Source organism: Grammomys surdaster, unplaced genomic scaffold (genome assembly GCF_004785775.1).
Source record: "Grammomys surdaster isolate TR1022 unplaced genomic scaffold, NIH_TR_1.0 125284, whole genome shotgun sequence".
NCBI classification, from domain to species: Eukaryota; Metazoa; Chordata; class Mammalia; order Rodentia; family Muridae; genus Grammomys; species Grammomys surdaster.
This window is the reverse complement of record NW_021620163.1, coordinates 298315-313131: the sequence shown is the minus strand read 5'-3', so window position 1 is coordinate 313131 and position 14817 is coordinate 298315. Positions and strand designations below refer to the sequence as shown.

Genomic DNA, 14817 nt, shown 5'->3' with positions numbered 1-14817 from the left:
CATCCTGATAAGCCCTTAGAAACAATGATCACGGGAGTGTTCATGTAATTGGGTCTAATGCCTTGCTTTTTCTTTGACTATTTGTGTTTATTGTCTTGATTGTTCCTTGACAATTTGCTTCTATTGTATTGCTAGACTTTTAACATAGAACTGACCTTAATACATGCATCTAATCACAATGGTATAAAAACATAAAGAAGGGGGAATGGGATAGGGGGTTCTAGGGATGGGAATGGGGGAAAGGGATGACATCTGAAATGTAAATAAATAAAATACCCAATAAAAAAAAAAAGAAACAAAGTCTCCAGCTAGTAGAGATGATGGATGAAGTACTTAGGATATCTTTACCCAACCAGAGGCCTCCCTGTTCCTTCCACCAAGATTAAGAGAATGTTCAATCCTTTGCCTTGAGCTTCAAGTGTAGCTCCTCTTATTGTTCCATGCATCAGACAGCAAGGAAGTCTGCCAGCAGACCTTGACCTGCCTTGACACTGCCTGACAGTCAGACTTTTACAAAAGCAGGCAAAAATGTTCCCCTATAAATTATTCCAATGTGTTTCTAATGGTGTCCTTAAGTACCATGAGACTTAGAGGATAAAAATTTATTTTCTCAGTTTTAAAGGCTAAAATCTGAAATAACTCTTGCAGTGGGATAGATTCATGCTGAGGACTCTGAAGAGAATCTGTGGCATGTACCTTCTAGATTCTGAGAGTTTATTGGCCTATGTGGATGCTCTTTCATTTTTAAAACATCACTTCAATCAGTCATCATTTGCATATGGCATTTCTCTGAGTGTGCCTATCTCTATTCCTTAATTTCACACTATAGACTACTTTAATATTAATATCCTTATTTATAAATAAGATCACAGGCTGAGGTAGAGGAATAAGGATTCATCCCACTGTTTTCTAGGGGCAAGCAAAGGAAACATAGTCATATACAGTCTAAAGTCATATCTGTGTGTGTTGTAACAATTTTGTTCTCTAGCCTTATATTTTGAAAACCTCTCTGAAAACCTTCATTACTCACTATGATACTGAAGTTCTATAAGATTCCTTCCTGTACCTACTAGCTAACTCCTATTATTTCATGCTATGGCTTATGCCTATTTAAGGTAAGTCTGTACTTTCCTACACAGGAATGTGCTGATGTTGGAAACAATAAGTGGGATACTAATATGCCCATGTAGAAAGCAAACACTACCACGCTACTGAATGGCAGGCACTTTTCAGAGGCAACTGCATTATATAGATGCGAAAAAAAACATATTTCTCTTTCAAAGAAGAGGAATCTATTTTTGACAGTCCAGGGGATATGAAATAGTTTATCAGGTCAAAGCCAACATTCCCCCTCACTAGTTTCCATTTCACTACTCAGGTTTTCTATACTCTCCCTCCTTAAAGTGTTTACTTCAACCAATATACTTACTGAAGTTGCACGTTCAGTCTTATTTGCAATTTTATTGGAAAATATTGGAAATGATTTTGTATAGGGTCACAGTATATAGGAGATATATGACTGCAAACATTGCAGAGCTATGTTTGTCATTTGTCCCAAAGTAATATGAGACAAAGAAGGTACATACTGGGCTAGAGAGATGACTCAGTGGTTAAAAGCTCATGTTGTTTTTACAGAAGACTCAGATAGGATACTCAGCATCCACAGTGGGGTACAAAACCATCTACAACTCCAGTTTCAGGTATCTGATTTTCTCATCTGATGTCTGTGTGGATTCCAGGCACATACATAGTGCACAGATAGTCTTAACATTCAAATAATAAAGTAAAATAAATAACAAGTAGGGATCTACATTCAATGTGCATTGTTTTCCTTGTTTTACAAAAGAGACTGGACCAAGCACAAATCTGTCAACATGATTTTAAAACTGAAAATCTTGCATAAACAGAGTTAATCTGTAGGTATTGCATGAAGACAACATGGTCAAAATTGATTGAGACTGAAACTCAAAGAATGTAAAAAGAAGAGATATATAATACACTTATCCTTACAGTTCATTATAGATTGTACAGATTTCTAACACACACACACACACACACACACAGAAATATGATTATTGTTTTGGACTAAAGTAGACCTAAGGTTGAACTATGTCTCAATGGAAAAGCCCGTTACCAGCATGAGTGACAACCTATGTTCAATCTCAGGTACTCAAGAAAAACAAAAATTCAAGTATAGGAAAAGTTTCAAGGTTAAAAAGACCATATTTATTTTACTATGAATAAAATATACAAGAAAATATTAAAATTATTTAATTTTTAAATCTTCTTAGCAGATTCTTCAATATTGGAGTATTAATGATAATGATGAAATTAATACTCTTCTCTGATACAAAAATGTCTGCTTCTTCTTTACTAATACTATTTTCTTTATAATTTAATTCAAAATTCACTAAAATAATTTACATCTGAAATAAAACATTTCTGTTTCAAAATCTGAAATACTAACTTGAATCATTCTGCTTTTGTTTAGTCTTCCAATATATACAAATAATCTGCATTGAAATGATCTGTTGATTCTGAGATAAATATTGTTAGCTAAATTAGAAGAGATCAAGACAGAAGAAGAGTCTAAGGGTCATCATGAATACAGCCCCAATACTGAGAACAGAGAATCAGAGATTCTGAAGGGAAGATTTCTTTCTGAATTCTACTAGTGTTCTAGCATTTTATTTTAATAAACACAAGGTAAAAGTTCTGAGTCAATCTCCAAATATAAGAGAGATTTCTTCAAGTAAATGCATTTCCCCTTTGCTAGAACTTGCTACAATTATAATCTGTCACAATCTGCTGAGTTCAGAAATTAAAACAAGTTGCTAATATGATCAAAATGTCTTTATTAATGATAACTAATTGAAACATGTAGGTATAAGTATATACATATTTTAATGGAATAATATTTAGTAAAATAATGAGGTCCTGAATTAGACCTCTTTTTAGTTCTAATCAGACAACAGGAAGGTATAAATGGGAGGGTTTTGACAGAGGAAGGGGGAAACTATCAAGTTTATATTGAAATCACAAAATTCAATTAAAATAAATAAAAACGAACTGGAAGAGTTAAACCTGATCAGGCTTTGAATAGTAGATGTGCTTATATAGATAGACAGTTATCAAGAGGAAACTTGTGAAGTCAACAAGAAGAAGGGCAGAAAATACAATCACATCCACAAGTGGTGTTGGGACAGAAATGCTGGAAAGCCAGAGACACACAGCATCAGATATGAACAAATTCCAAGGGACATCAAAAATATTTGTATTTTATGCTTTTTCCTACTACATAAAATCAACTCAACAAAAGTATGTTTACATGGTCTCTTTATTATATGAAATTATAGTCCCCATTCCCTAAGAAACTGATATACTAAACTATAAAAACTAATATTCTATTGATATCTAATTTAATGCTAAATATGAAAAAAATATTGGAGACCTCATTTACTTTACTTTCTATCATCTGATGCCACTTTCTTTTTCCATAACTTTTTCATGGCATTTTTCACCTCTGCATTCCTCAGAGTGTAAATCAGAGGATTGAGCAAAGGTGTCCCAATTGAATAAAATATAGATATCATCTTATCCATAGGAAATGTTGTTGCGGGGCGTGTGTATATAAAGATGCAAGGTCCAAAGAACAGGATGACCACAATAATGTGAGATATGCAGGTGGATAGGGCTTTCCTCCTCCCTTCAGCACTGTGGTTTCTTAGGGAATGAAGAATAATGACATAGGAGAGCATCAGCACAAGGAAACTCACTGTACAAATGGCTCCACTGTTGGATACCAGAAGCAGGTTAATCATATATGTGTCTGAACAGGCAAGTTTCAATAGTGGCTGCAAGTCACAGAAAAAGTGATCAATCACATTGGGACCACAGAAGGGTAAACTCAAGGCCAGAAATATCTGAACTAAAGAATGCACACAGGATCCCACCCAGGCTATGGCCACCAGCATCCCACAGACCCGGCGGCTCATGATAGTCATATAGTGCAGGGGCTTACAGATGGCCACATAGCGGTCAACAGCCATGAGGATGAGGATAAAGACCTCCAGACAGCCAAAGAAATGGAATGTAAAGACTTGGATTATGCACTCAGTGAAAGAGATAGAGGCCGCCTTCAGGAGGGAATCCACAATTGTTCTTGGGGCTACAGTTGTTGAGAAGCAGGCATCAGACAAAGATAAGTAGAACAAGAAGAAGTACATGGGACTCCCAAGGGCCTGGCTTGTCTTGATGGTAACAATGATAAGCAAGTTACCCAGTAATGTTCCCATGTAAAAGAACAGGAAAATAGCAAACACTATGTTTTTTCTCCTGGGGTCCTGTGTCAAGCCAAGAAGAATGACCCCAGTCACATTGATATTGAGCTGCATAGTTCATGAATGAGAAGAAAACCTTATCAAACGTGTCATCTGCAAAAAATATAGGAAGTAGTTTTACAACGTGGTGTGATGGATTATTTTAAACAACGATATTTTATTATCATAAAAATATTCCACTTATTGATTATTAGACTGTTGTTCCCACTCTCTGTCTGCAATTTCAATGTCTTTTTTTAGTTTCAGGAAACCTGATGAAATTGACAACTTCTCCACAGAACTTTCAGTCATAAACTTGCTGAATTTAGTATGGTTCTGATTAGTTTTGAAGTTTAATTAATGGAAAATGAAATGATACTTTATTGTTTCATATTAAAAAAAATTCTGGTGGCAATAACATATGTAATTTTTTTTCTCTATTGAGAATTATATGATAATCCTTGGCAGTGATGAGGTGAAGTTACCTAGCCTTAACAGTTTATAAAATTTTTATTTTCCATTTATGTTGCATATTTATTACCTATGTTTACAATTGATGCTATAGTCATTTTTAGTTATCATTCCTTGGAAGAAGAACAAGAAATACCAGTAACCTCCACAAAATCTGATAGTGTTTTCAAATAATCTTCATGGTATTTTATAAGTGTTCTGTATAAACAGAAAATAGTGTTCCTTGATAGTAACTACTAAATATCTCAATATCTAGTTTTCTTCTATTTCTGAACATCATACCTTAGGCAATATATATTCTCTGAAATTACATTCAAATAATAAGGTATTTCATATTATGTATAGGTATACAATTACATGCTAAACATCTTCATATATAGGATAATTTTTATCAAACACTACATATTTTTAACCATTTCATTGACTACATAACTTCTGTTAACTTTTACCATCAATCTATATACTGTTAATGTTTACAATGAGTTTATTTTCTTTATGCATTCATGAAATTAATGCAACTTATTTAAAATAAATTATAAATGAAAATAATTGTCTTAATGAAGTATTTATTTAATGACTGGTATGATCAATTTTGTCTAATCTCTTGATCATTTTCCATTCATTGACTTTTCTTAAAGCCACAGTCAAGAAAATTTCTGTATATAGACAGTTGAAAATTTACCATCTCCAGTCTTTCTCGCTCTCTTATATAAACTCAGTGTCTGTTGACATACTAACAATTCTTGATTGTTTCAAGTGCAATTTTTTATTGTATTTTGAATGTAATGATTTTTACCTATTACCGTTAGTGTCATTCAGATTACAAAGATATTTTCCCGTAGTTAATTTGTTGTGGATGTTTATATATCATAGATAGGAAATGGCAATTACGTTCATAATTTAGAAAGCTAACACAAAATCACAAACTGAAGCAAAAGTAAAATTGACATGTATCAAAATATTTTAATGAGTCTCCTAAATGATTCAGAAGGAAAGATCCCCATGTTCCATACAACACTATATAACATGAGACATTGACATCCACAAAAATGACTACCTTGACAATACAAGCTGAGATTATAATCCTGGATTCTTGAGGCGTGCAAAGAGAACATTAAGTAAGCTATATTCTTCTTTAACTGTTCAGTGAAATTTTGTTTGTTTTGTTTTGGGATTTTTGTTGTTTGTATTGTTTCTGTTTGGTTTTTATTTTTTAATACTTCTTTTGTTCTTTGTATGTGAACCATTGCTGTCTCCATATCTCTTCAAAAGTAGTAATAAATATAATACATCAGGTTTTCATCAGACATTACAATTTATCTCAATGTCTTTAGACAAATTGCACCAAATGCAATATATCTTGAAAAATCAACTGTACTTACCTCAACTTTTCAAACAAGATGGACAAACTTTCAGTTGGTTATGTTGGTCAAAAGTAATAGTGACCACATGCTATATAGGTGTTGCAGGTGATGGAGGAGATCTGAATAATAGCAAATGTGAAAAAGCAGAGAATAAAGAAGGGTGAAAATGAGTGTCTGGTGGCTCCTTCCATGGGTCTACATTGATTTAAAGAGACCCAGGTAGGAAGAATGTGCTTCCCCAGGAGGCTATCTTCAAGAATAATCAGTGCTGACCTTAATGATATGAGATTTGCTTCTTTCAGAAACTCACACACTAAACTTGACTTCTATTCATAGCTTACCATGAATTATAACCAGGTGTCCCAATTCCTTTAGCCTGTAAGAGCTTAAATTAAAGCATTATATAATAAATCCTCTTCAAGCCTCTCAAACCATATGACTTAATTTCATGATTCATACCATATCAACCAAAGAAACACTGGAAAATAACCTGGCCAGAGAAACAGAAACTGACACTATTCAATACCTGTAAGGTCTATTTTCTTAGCTAGTTTCCTCATTTGGGAAAAATTACTATGTACTCATTTTTTCTAAGGGTTGATAAGGTTGATAAGATAAAGGTTAAGATAAAGATAAATGTTGATAAGATAATACTTAAGTCCTGAAAGGAAGTGGAGAGTTAGTGATTATTAGCAATACCCCTATACATGTTATTTTTCCTTCAGCTTCATTACATATATTTTAAGCATCACCAGTGACATAGTTGGTCTGAACTTTATCTAGAAATTAGTCAAGCTCTTAAAGTACATTTTAGGTGCATGTCCACTGAGGGTGAAATCTTTCTAACTTCATTTTAGAAACATGAAGAAAATAATCATCCTATACTCTAATATACACTAATCCACAAGTATTGCACTTGCTCATCACAAAGCTGATACTTCCCAGAAGTTTTGTCAAGGTCATTACTCCCTAATATCCATTTCTCTAAATTTTAGTTAAGTGTATATTTTTTTTAAGTTTTTGGTATGCGTAGACAGATTTTGATCAGCCTAATCTCATTTGGCCACTTTACATGAAAATATATGAGAAATGTTGTCATAGTTTAACACTTCATGGAATAATAACAAATAATATATCAAATTAGCCCTTTTTCCCATACAATATTTCCCATACATACTAATTTCATTTTTATTAGCATATATTATATATCCTAATAATTTTATTGATAACTTCATTGATAGAAATGAATTCTACAATAGAATTTTCTTCTACAACATGAACTCTTTAAAGAAAAAGGCCAATCAGGTTTTTTTTTAATCTCTATATAAATTGTTACCAGTTTTACCAAGTGTTATTAAGTAAAAAATATTTTACCCAAAGCAGTACAAGTTTGTTCTGACACCACATATGAATTTTTAATAAGGAATTCACTGATTCTAGACAATTGCTTTTTTCCAAAGATAGTATTTTTTATTTATCATAACAGTAAATCTTTAAAAGTATACTGGGTTATTAAATTTTATGTTCTGCTCCATTGGCTAGTAGAGTATTTTAATCATATATTTATACAATGTATAGAAACATAGTAAAATATACATATTTACCACATCTGTAATAGTGTATCTCTGAACTCACAAATGCAGAAATAATATTTCTTACCTGTTAGAAGACTAGCTATATAAGTCTCATCAGCCCAATACCTTTTGATAGCAGCTTTCCAATAGGTTGTTGAAAGAAAAAAATTTATTTCTGCCCTCTAGAGGGAATATGCTAGCAAATAATGGTAGAAGACATTGACATTGTGGACAGCTTTGTCACCAGAAGTTTCCCTTCTTCAGCTAGTCAAAAACATTTCAAGGCTATAATGTGTCTAATTTGCATTATCTGATTAGACAGTTAGAACAACATTACAACATTAAATGAATCATTCTTAATTTCAGTAACAAGACTGAGCTAGGTTACAGAGGTGTCATTTTTAGCAAAGTTGCCAGAAGAGAAAAAACAGAAATATAGGAATAGATAGTGAAGCTGACACTAGCCAGCAAGAACGTAGAGATAGCAAATAATTAGGAAAAAAGAATTTGGATCATGAATCTCTGCTTCAATTAAGAAATGGCCTTCCAAAGCTGTGTAATGAAGCACAGGAGGGAGGAAGAAGTTGTATCTCCTATGGCGAACTTGCAAGCTATTTATAAACACTGTTAGCAAGGGAAAATGATGAAATCAAAAATCTGTTCTGCAGCCTATAGAAGTTGCCTTTCAAGATCTCAAAGTTGTTTAACTTCTCTTTGGATTAATATGAATAGAGCTCTAAATTTGAAAGTAGAGAAAATTCTTTCCATTTATTATAATAACACATGTCACTGAGAACAGACAATCCCTTCATTTTTCAAAATTATTCATTATAGATAAAAGAGTAAAAAAAAAAACTAAGAAACTTGAGATGGATTGAGTCAGAACATGGCAGAGGAAAAACAACTGAGTAAGATACCTACAGATATCCCCAACTTCTTGCAGGATGAATAAGTGGAGAAAAATTAGTTTTTCTAAGTTATAAATGAAGAAAATAGATAAGACCAGTAATGAGTTCTGTAAACAAAAAAAAATAGGCAAAGGATTGTCTTCAGAGAGACTATCTAAAGTGTCAAGACACACAGTTTAAGATTGTGGAAAAAGGAACTGGTAAGAAAAAGAAATGCATCTGAGGTGGAAGGAAAAAAGGAGGCCAACTTAGCAGTGAGAGCCTATAAGCAGCTGCATTGATCAGAGGGGCTTCTGAAGTATACACATTTTTATCACATCCAGAGAACAGCCATTCTTTCCAATTTTAAAAATGTTTACAAGTTCATCATGTTTATTTTCTACCTGTGAAATCAAGCTCAATATCTTTCAAATCCATTTATTTTTGTTTAGAAAACTGGCAATTTTAGTGAAGCAACATTAAAACTAGCTAACTAGCAATTTCAGTAAAAAGACATAATGAAAAACAATAAATGTCACTTTATTTTCTCAGACGGTAGGATAAGGTGAGAGTCATATACAAGCTGTGCAAATACACGGCTGAGGCAGGACCCAGAGAGCTCTGTGTTGTAACTATTCCTAGGAATTACACTGAAAATTTCTAACCTTTGTACAATCTAATCTATCAAGCTGACTGAGTCAATCTGGTTTATCTCAGCTTCTCACTGAATTGTTCTGCTTGGCCATACACTAACTTTGGTAATATGGCTCTTTCTCATTCTCTGGCACATTCTGTCTTCACCTGTATCTAGCACATCCTCTCTGCTAGTTCTCTTTGTCAAATGATTCTGGTAAAAACAGCCACACCATCTTTCTCCTTACACTAATCTTAAATATCCTCTCTTTCCTGTGCTGTTCTTGCGAGAGTAGTGCATATCCTATCTCTGACTCATTCTGTTAAATCTTTCCTAATTCATCACTTTGTCTACTCCTTAGGCACTGCTTTCAAAGATGGCTTCTTCCTACTACAAAATAACCTTATTTTCATCGTTTGAGAGCAAATATACGTACTAAAGGCATGTCTGTAGTCTTGTCAGATCATACTGTAACCCAGAGTATGTCTCCATTCCAGCTAGAACACATAGACCTAGAAGGACTTTGGATGTGATCCTTTGCTAAAACAGCCATGCTAGTGAATTAAAATTCATCTACAACCAAAATTTATAAAGCTTTCATATAATAATTCCCCACTAACCACATTTATATACACTTATCCTTTTGCCCACATTGCTAGTTCATGAAGTACAAAATGACATTTTATGTAAGAGAGACTGAAACTATAAAAGTTATACTGCTTTCTGCTGAGGTACAACTCGTCTATTGCCATGTGTAGGTGACCAACATATCACAAGCCATTAAGACAAAGGTTACTGTAATAACCTAAAGCATGCTTGGCCTGTAGCTATGACAATAAAATATCCATAATATATAGTGATATTCAGTTCTTGGTGATAGTAATAAGGTTAACATTAGAAGGAAAATGGAAGCTACCCAAGTTTCTGCATGCTAGTTGACTACTTTCTGAATAAAATTAGGTAGAAATTATAGTAAGAGAAATGGACATAAAAAAGATAGTGGTTTGTGCCTATCGGTCACTAAGCTAGATATAACTAACTAAACAGTAAAGAAGGAGAATATATTAATTCCAAAGATGTGGGGGAAAAAAGACCACCACACCAAATGTTCATGGCCAAATTAGTTAAAACAAACTTATTTATCCTTTTACATGGATTGTTTCCCCTTAAAGGGAGTATTCAAAATGGCATTGGATATAGGGAAGATAATGTTTTTATAGTGCAGAGGTAGAGGTTTTTTCCAAATGCGAAATTTGGCAGGCAAATAGACAGGTTTACTGAAGCATTTCTTAACAACCTTGGTAATAACCTCTTGTGAAACAAAGACATCAGTTTCAAACTTGTCATAACAAGGTAGTAATAACAGCAGGTGGTCATAACAGCAGGCAATTGTAATGAGCTTTTAAAACAAAGCCATGATTACTATTACTGGAACAGGCAGTGCTTAAAACATCTGTAATTAAGATTAGAGTTGGAGCATAACCCAATCCTTGAAAAGCAGACTCAATAATAATCATGATTAAACTTAGTTTGTCTTTACTATAGGATGCAGGCTGTTTTAACAGACTATGCTTAGCATGTTAATGAGCATACATCTATATGTATATGGACATAAAATACTTGCTTTCTCATCTCAGAAAATCATTGCATTTGGCATGGAAGAAAGGATTTCTTATCAGTTTTGCTGATCTCCATGACAGGGTATTATCATTACAACAAAAGAAGGTGAGGGGGCTGAGGTAATTAGAACTGCATGTAAATAATGCTTGTAATGTGCTAAGGCATTCAAGGAGAGATAACAGAGTAAAAGTATAAAAGAGGACTATCTAGGTCACAAATAAAAAAAAACACTGTGAGGACATATGACTGTGGTGGTCAGTGACAAAATGCTGGAAGTGATAGGTTCTAAGACATAATACTAAGTTAGGGTACATGGGGGGGCACAGGAAGAAAAGAACTTTCTACTTTGGTGTTTGAAGTATCTCACAATTTGGAACTGAAAATTGTGGCACAACTAATAAAATTTATTGTGAAGATTGTTGATATGTGGACAATAGTTTTAAAAATATTCTTTAGAGTAAAATGAGATGATTAAGGATGGGGCATCTATTGATCTTGTGTTCCTCAAGTTCCTTGAGAGCCTTTTTCCTCTCCTAGATATAATCGTATACTTTCCTGAGCACATCACCACCATGATTATGAGCTTAATGAGAGTCACATCATATAGCCAGGCTTTCTTTGAATTTGTCTATAGTAAGTTTTGGTGACTAAGCAAGGCCGGTAGCTTCAAAGGAGTACTTCAATGTTAATACTGTACATTTGAAGAACTCTTTTCTTAATTTTAAGCTAGCATTAAAAAATAACTGAACATTTCAGGGGCATTTCTGTACATTATTTGAATACTTTATACATGTGCTCCCCAATTTTTAGCTAAGCAAAGTCACCATGCCATGTGTCTACTATGTTTAAACCATGGTCATAGACTTTATATGCTTAAGGGTATACGTCTTAATTGGTCATGCTTAGAAGTAGATTTAAGCCCTTGTTGGTCAAAATGGAAATAAAATACAACAATAGAGGCTATTTGTTGTGTGCTACCTATTTTTGTCTGAAGACTCCATTATTTTTACACATTACCACATAAAATGAAACATTTCCACATTGGTTCAATAATGTCATAACTTTTATGGGTGAAGCATGCTATATTCTAATTGGAGTTTAGACCTACTCCACAGTAGGGAGTATGAGGGTAGCCCTGTGAGTCAGGACAAAAAAATAGAAATAATAAACTTGTGTGGAGTTGTCAAAGGTTGTGGCTAAGAGCCAACTTTTATTGTTTTGTTAAATACATGTGATAAGTATATCAAGTATCTTCCAAACTTTTGTGTTTATATTAATTAACTACTGCTGTCATCAACCTTGCTCATGAAGGAAAACGTCCTTATATAATATAAGGAATCAGATTTAATTGAGAGTATGAAGTAGATGAATCTTGTAATGGCCTGGAAGCCAAGTATTCAGAAAAGATACATACCCATATAAAATTATGAGATTCAAGGAACCTCTTGGAAGAGGTTAAGGTAAAATTTAAAAGCTAGAGGGAAGCATCAGAGTACTAGCTAATAGGATTTGGGTCAGGAAACAAGCATCGGCTATTATAAATTGGTGTTACTGTGCCAATATAGATAAGTATTGGTACACATTCATGGCAAGAAAAGAAACAAAACAATAATACCAGGGATTGTGGAACCATCACTATCATAAAAAATAAGCCAACATAAAAAATGAAATGACCAGAAATTAAATTTTATAAAGAACACAGAAAAGTAGAAAATTAATTCCAGTTCAATATTATTTTCAGTCTAATATCATGACATCATACTTTCTTCTCAAATTGCATATCTGAGAAAAGAAAATGAATAATAGCTTGATGTTTCTTCTTGTCGTTTGTTTTCCTGAATAGCAGTATTCTGATGATGTAGACAATTCTTGTGATTCATCCCTATAAATCATCAAATACCCCAAGTAACAAAGCATGTGTAGATTTATCAAACTAACATATACATACACAAGCACACACCTACAAAGTGTGCTTTACATTTAAAATTCCACTATTCCAAGGAAAGTTGCCAACCACACTGTGTCAAGCAAAAAGTATACACATAAATAATGGAAGAGCTCATTTTGTTTTGGAAGGGGAAAAATATTTTTCTTTATTATTCTAGATTTTTAAAAACTTGGATGCTTGAAGGAATGACTCAGATGAATGAGGAACTGACGTGACTGTAGGATTCTCTCACTTCCCACTTTCTACATGATTCTAAGAGAGGAATAGCTCAGTGTAGAATAAATTAAGGAATTCTGACCAAAGTAGAAGTAAATACATAAATAAAAGGAATTAAAACACTGAGCTGAGATAGAGAGTGCATAGCGACAATACTATATAACACATGAGAAAAATTGTTAAGTAGAACAGCAATATATCTCTTGTGTAGAAAATAAACAACTAAGGTTAACAGAGAAATGTGCAAAGGCTGGCTTCCATTCTCTCTTTGAGGTAACTTGAGATAGTTGATGACTCTTTTCACTTTTCTAAAAATCATTTCTCAAAATATATAACTTTACTTGACAAGAGAGGTAATCTATAATTTCAAGGACAGTAAATATGATGATATAAAAGAAAAAAGTTGAGGTTGTAGCTTAGTTATATACTGCATGTTGAATATACTAAAAATCCAAAGTAATATTAATGAATATAAACTTGTATAATCAAAATGCATTTTAGTATTATTTGGTATGTTTATTTAGCTCTTAATTTTTTATTATTTATTTTTTATTTTTCAGTACATTCCAACTTCTGTTTCCCCTCCTTCCACTTCTCTTCTCTTCCACTTCTCCACTGTCCTCCAGACAATAGCAGACTATAGGAATATCCATAGAACTTCATATAACAAGGTGCACTAAGAATAAACAAAAATCCCTCATATCAACACTGGGTAAACAATCCAATAGGGAAACCCTGTTTTTTAGAAGAATTGATGTCAAATCCAAGATTATTCGAAAATAGTAAATATCTTGAGGCACAGCAGCATTGGAAATAGAAGTAATTTGGGATTTTTGTTTCTTTGATTGTCTGTCTCTTTGTTTGTTTGTTTGTTTGTTTGTTTGTTTGTTTTTAAGCTTGTTAATGGGTCTCCAGAATCTTCCTTGAGAAAGTAAGAGCAAGGATGGTGGTATGTATAAGGCATGGACTCTCAACTACAGTAACCAGAGTAAGCTAAGCAAATGAGATGAAGGAAAAATGCACTAGATCTGGGAGAGACTTTATTTTATATCCATACAAAAGTATCATGGAAAGACGGGAGATAAGAGAAAGAAGCATATATCATGAAAATGTCTTATTAAACATACCCTCTTAAGACTTTCGTGTGTTAACAGAGTAATCTTCTAGTTGTGAAATATTACATTACTTTACATGTTCCAAAAATATATTGATATAACTGTTGCAAACTACTAAAGCATAGACCGAAAGATTTACAAAGGCAATATGTCTCTTTGAATTTATCACACTCAAAAGTCTATAATCAGAACAATATACCTGGTTCAGGAGTAGTGGGTTCTAATTATACAGATCTACATCTGCTCTGTGAAGGGTGGCTACTAGTAACAGTGTTTCCTGTAATTTTTTTTGAGACAGAGGACTGGTGTGGTTAAAGATGTACTTGATTTTTAGAGTGATTGTGTATGTCTGTGTACATCTTTGTGTGCATGTGCTTGTGTGTGTGTGTGTGTGTGTGTGTGTGCGTGTGTGTGTGTGTGTTGCGGTGGTTGGGAAAGGAACCTAGGGTTTCCTTATCCTAACCATGTCCTCTACCACAGAAAGGCATTTCCTGCAGCCTAAACATCTGCCTGATCACCTCTGGAAGAACCTGTGCTATGAAGATTAAATACATCATTAAGTTGTTCCTTCGACTCATGACTTTTCCCACAAATTATTTGTACTTTCTGTGACCTGTCAAATAGTAGCTGACCTGGAAACATCTGAGCAGAATCACAAGATTGTGTCAC

At 33.5% G+C, this 14817-nt stretch overlaps 1 protein-coding gene across 2 annotated transcripts; it reads right to left on the bottom strand.

Annotated features, from left to right (window-relative positions):
* Positions 1-3461: 3461 nt before the first annotated feature.
* LOC114637388 (olfactory receptor 4C16-like) lies at positions 3462-8285 on the bottom strand. 2 transcript variants are annotated; one of them, XM_028785616.1, is made up of 2 exons: positions 7814-8285; positions 3462-4433 (listed from the first exon to the last, which is right to left on the bottom strand). In XM_028785616.1, exon 2 carries the CDS (start codon positions 4392-4394, stop codon positions 3462-3464), a length of 933 nt encoding a protein of 310 aa, XP_028641449.1. In that variant the 5' UTR covers positions 4395-4433; positions 7814-8285. The 2 variants fall into 2 exon arrangements, with proteins under 2 accessions (XP_028641449.1, XP_028641450.1); XM_028785617.1 differs by lacking the exon at positions 7814-8285 and adding an exon at positions 7759-7788.
* Positions 8286-14817: the final 6532 nt, after the last annotated feature.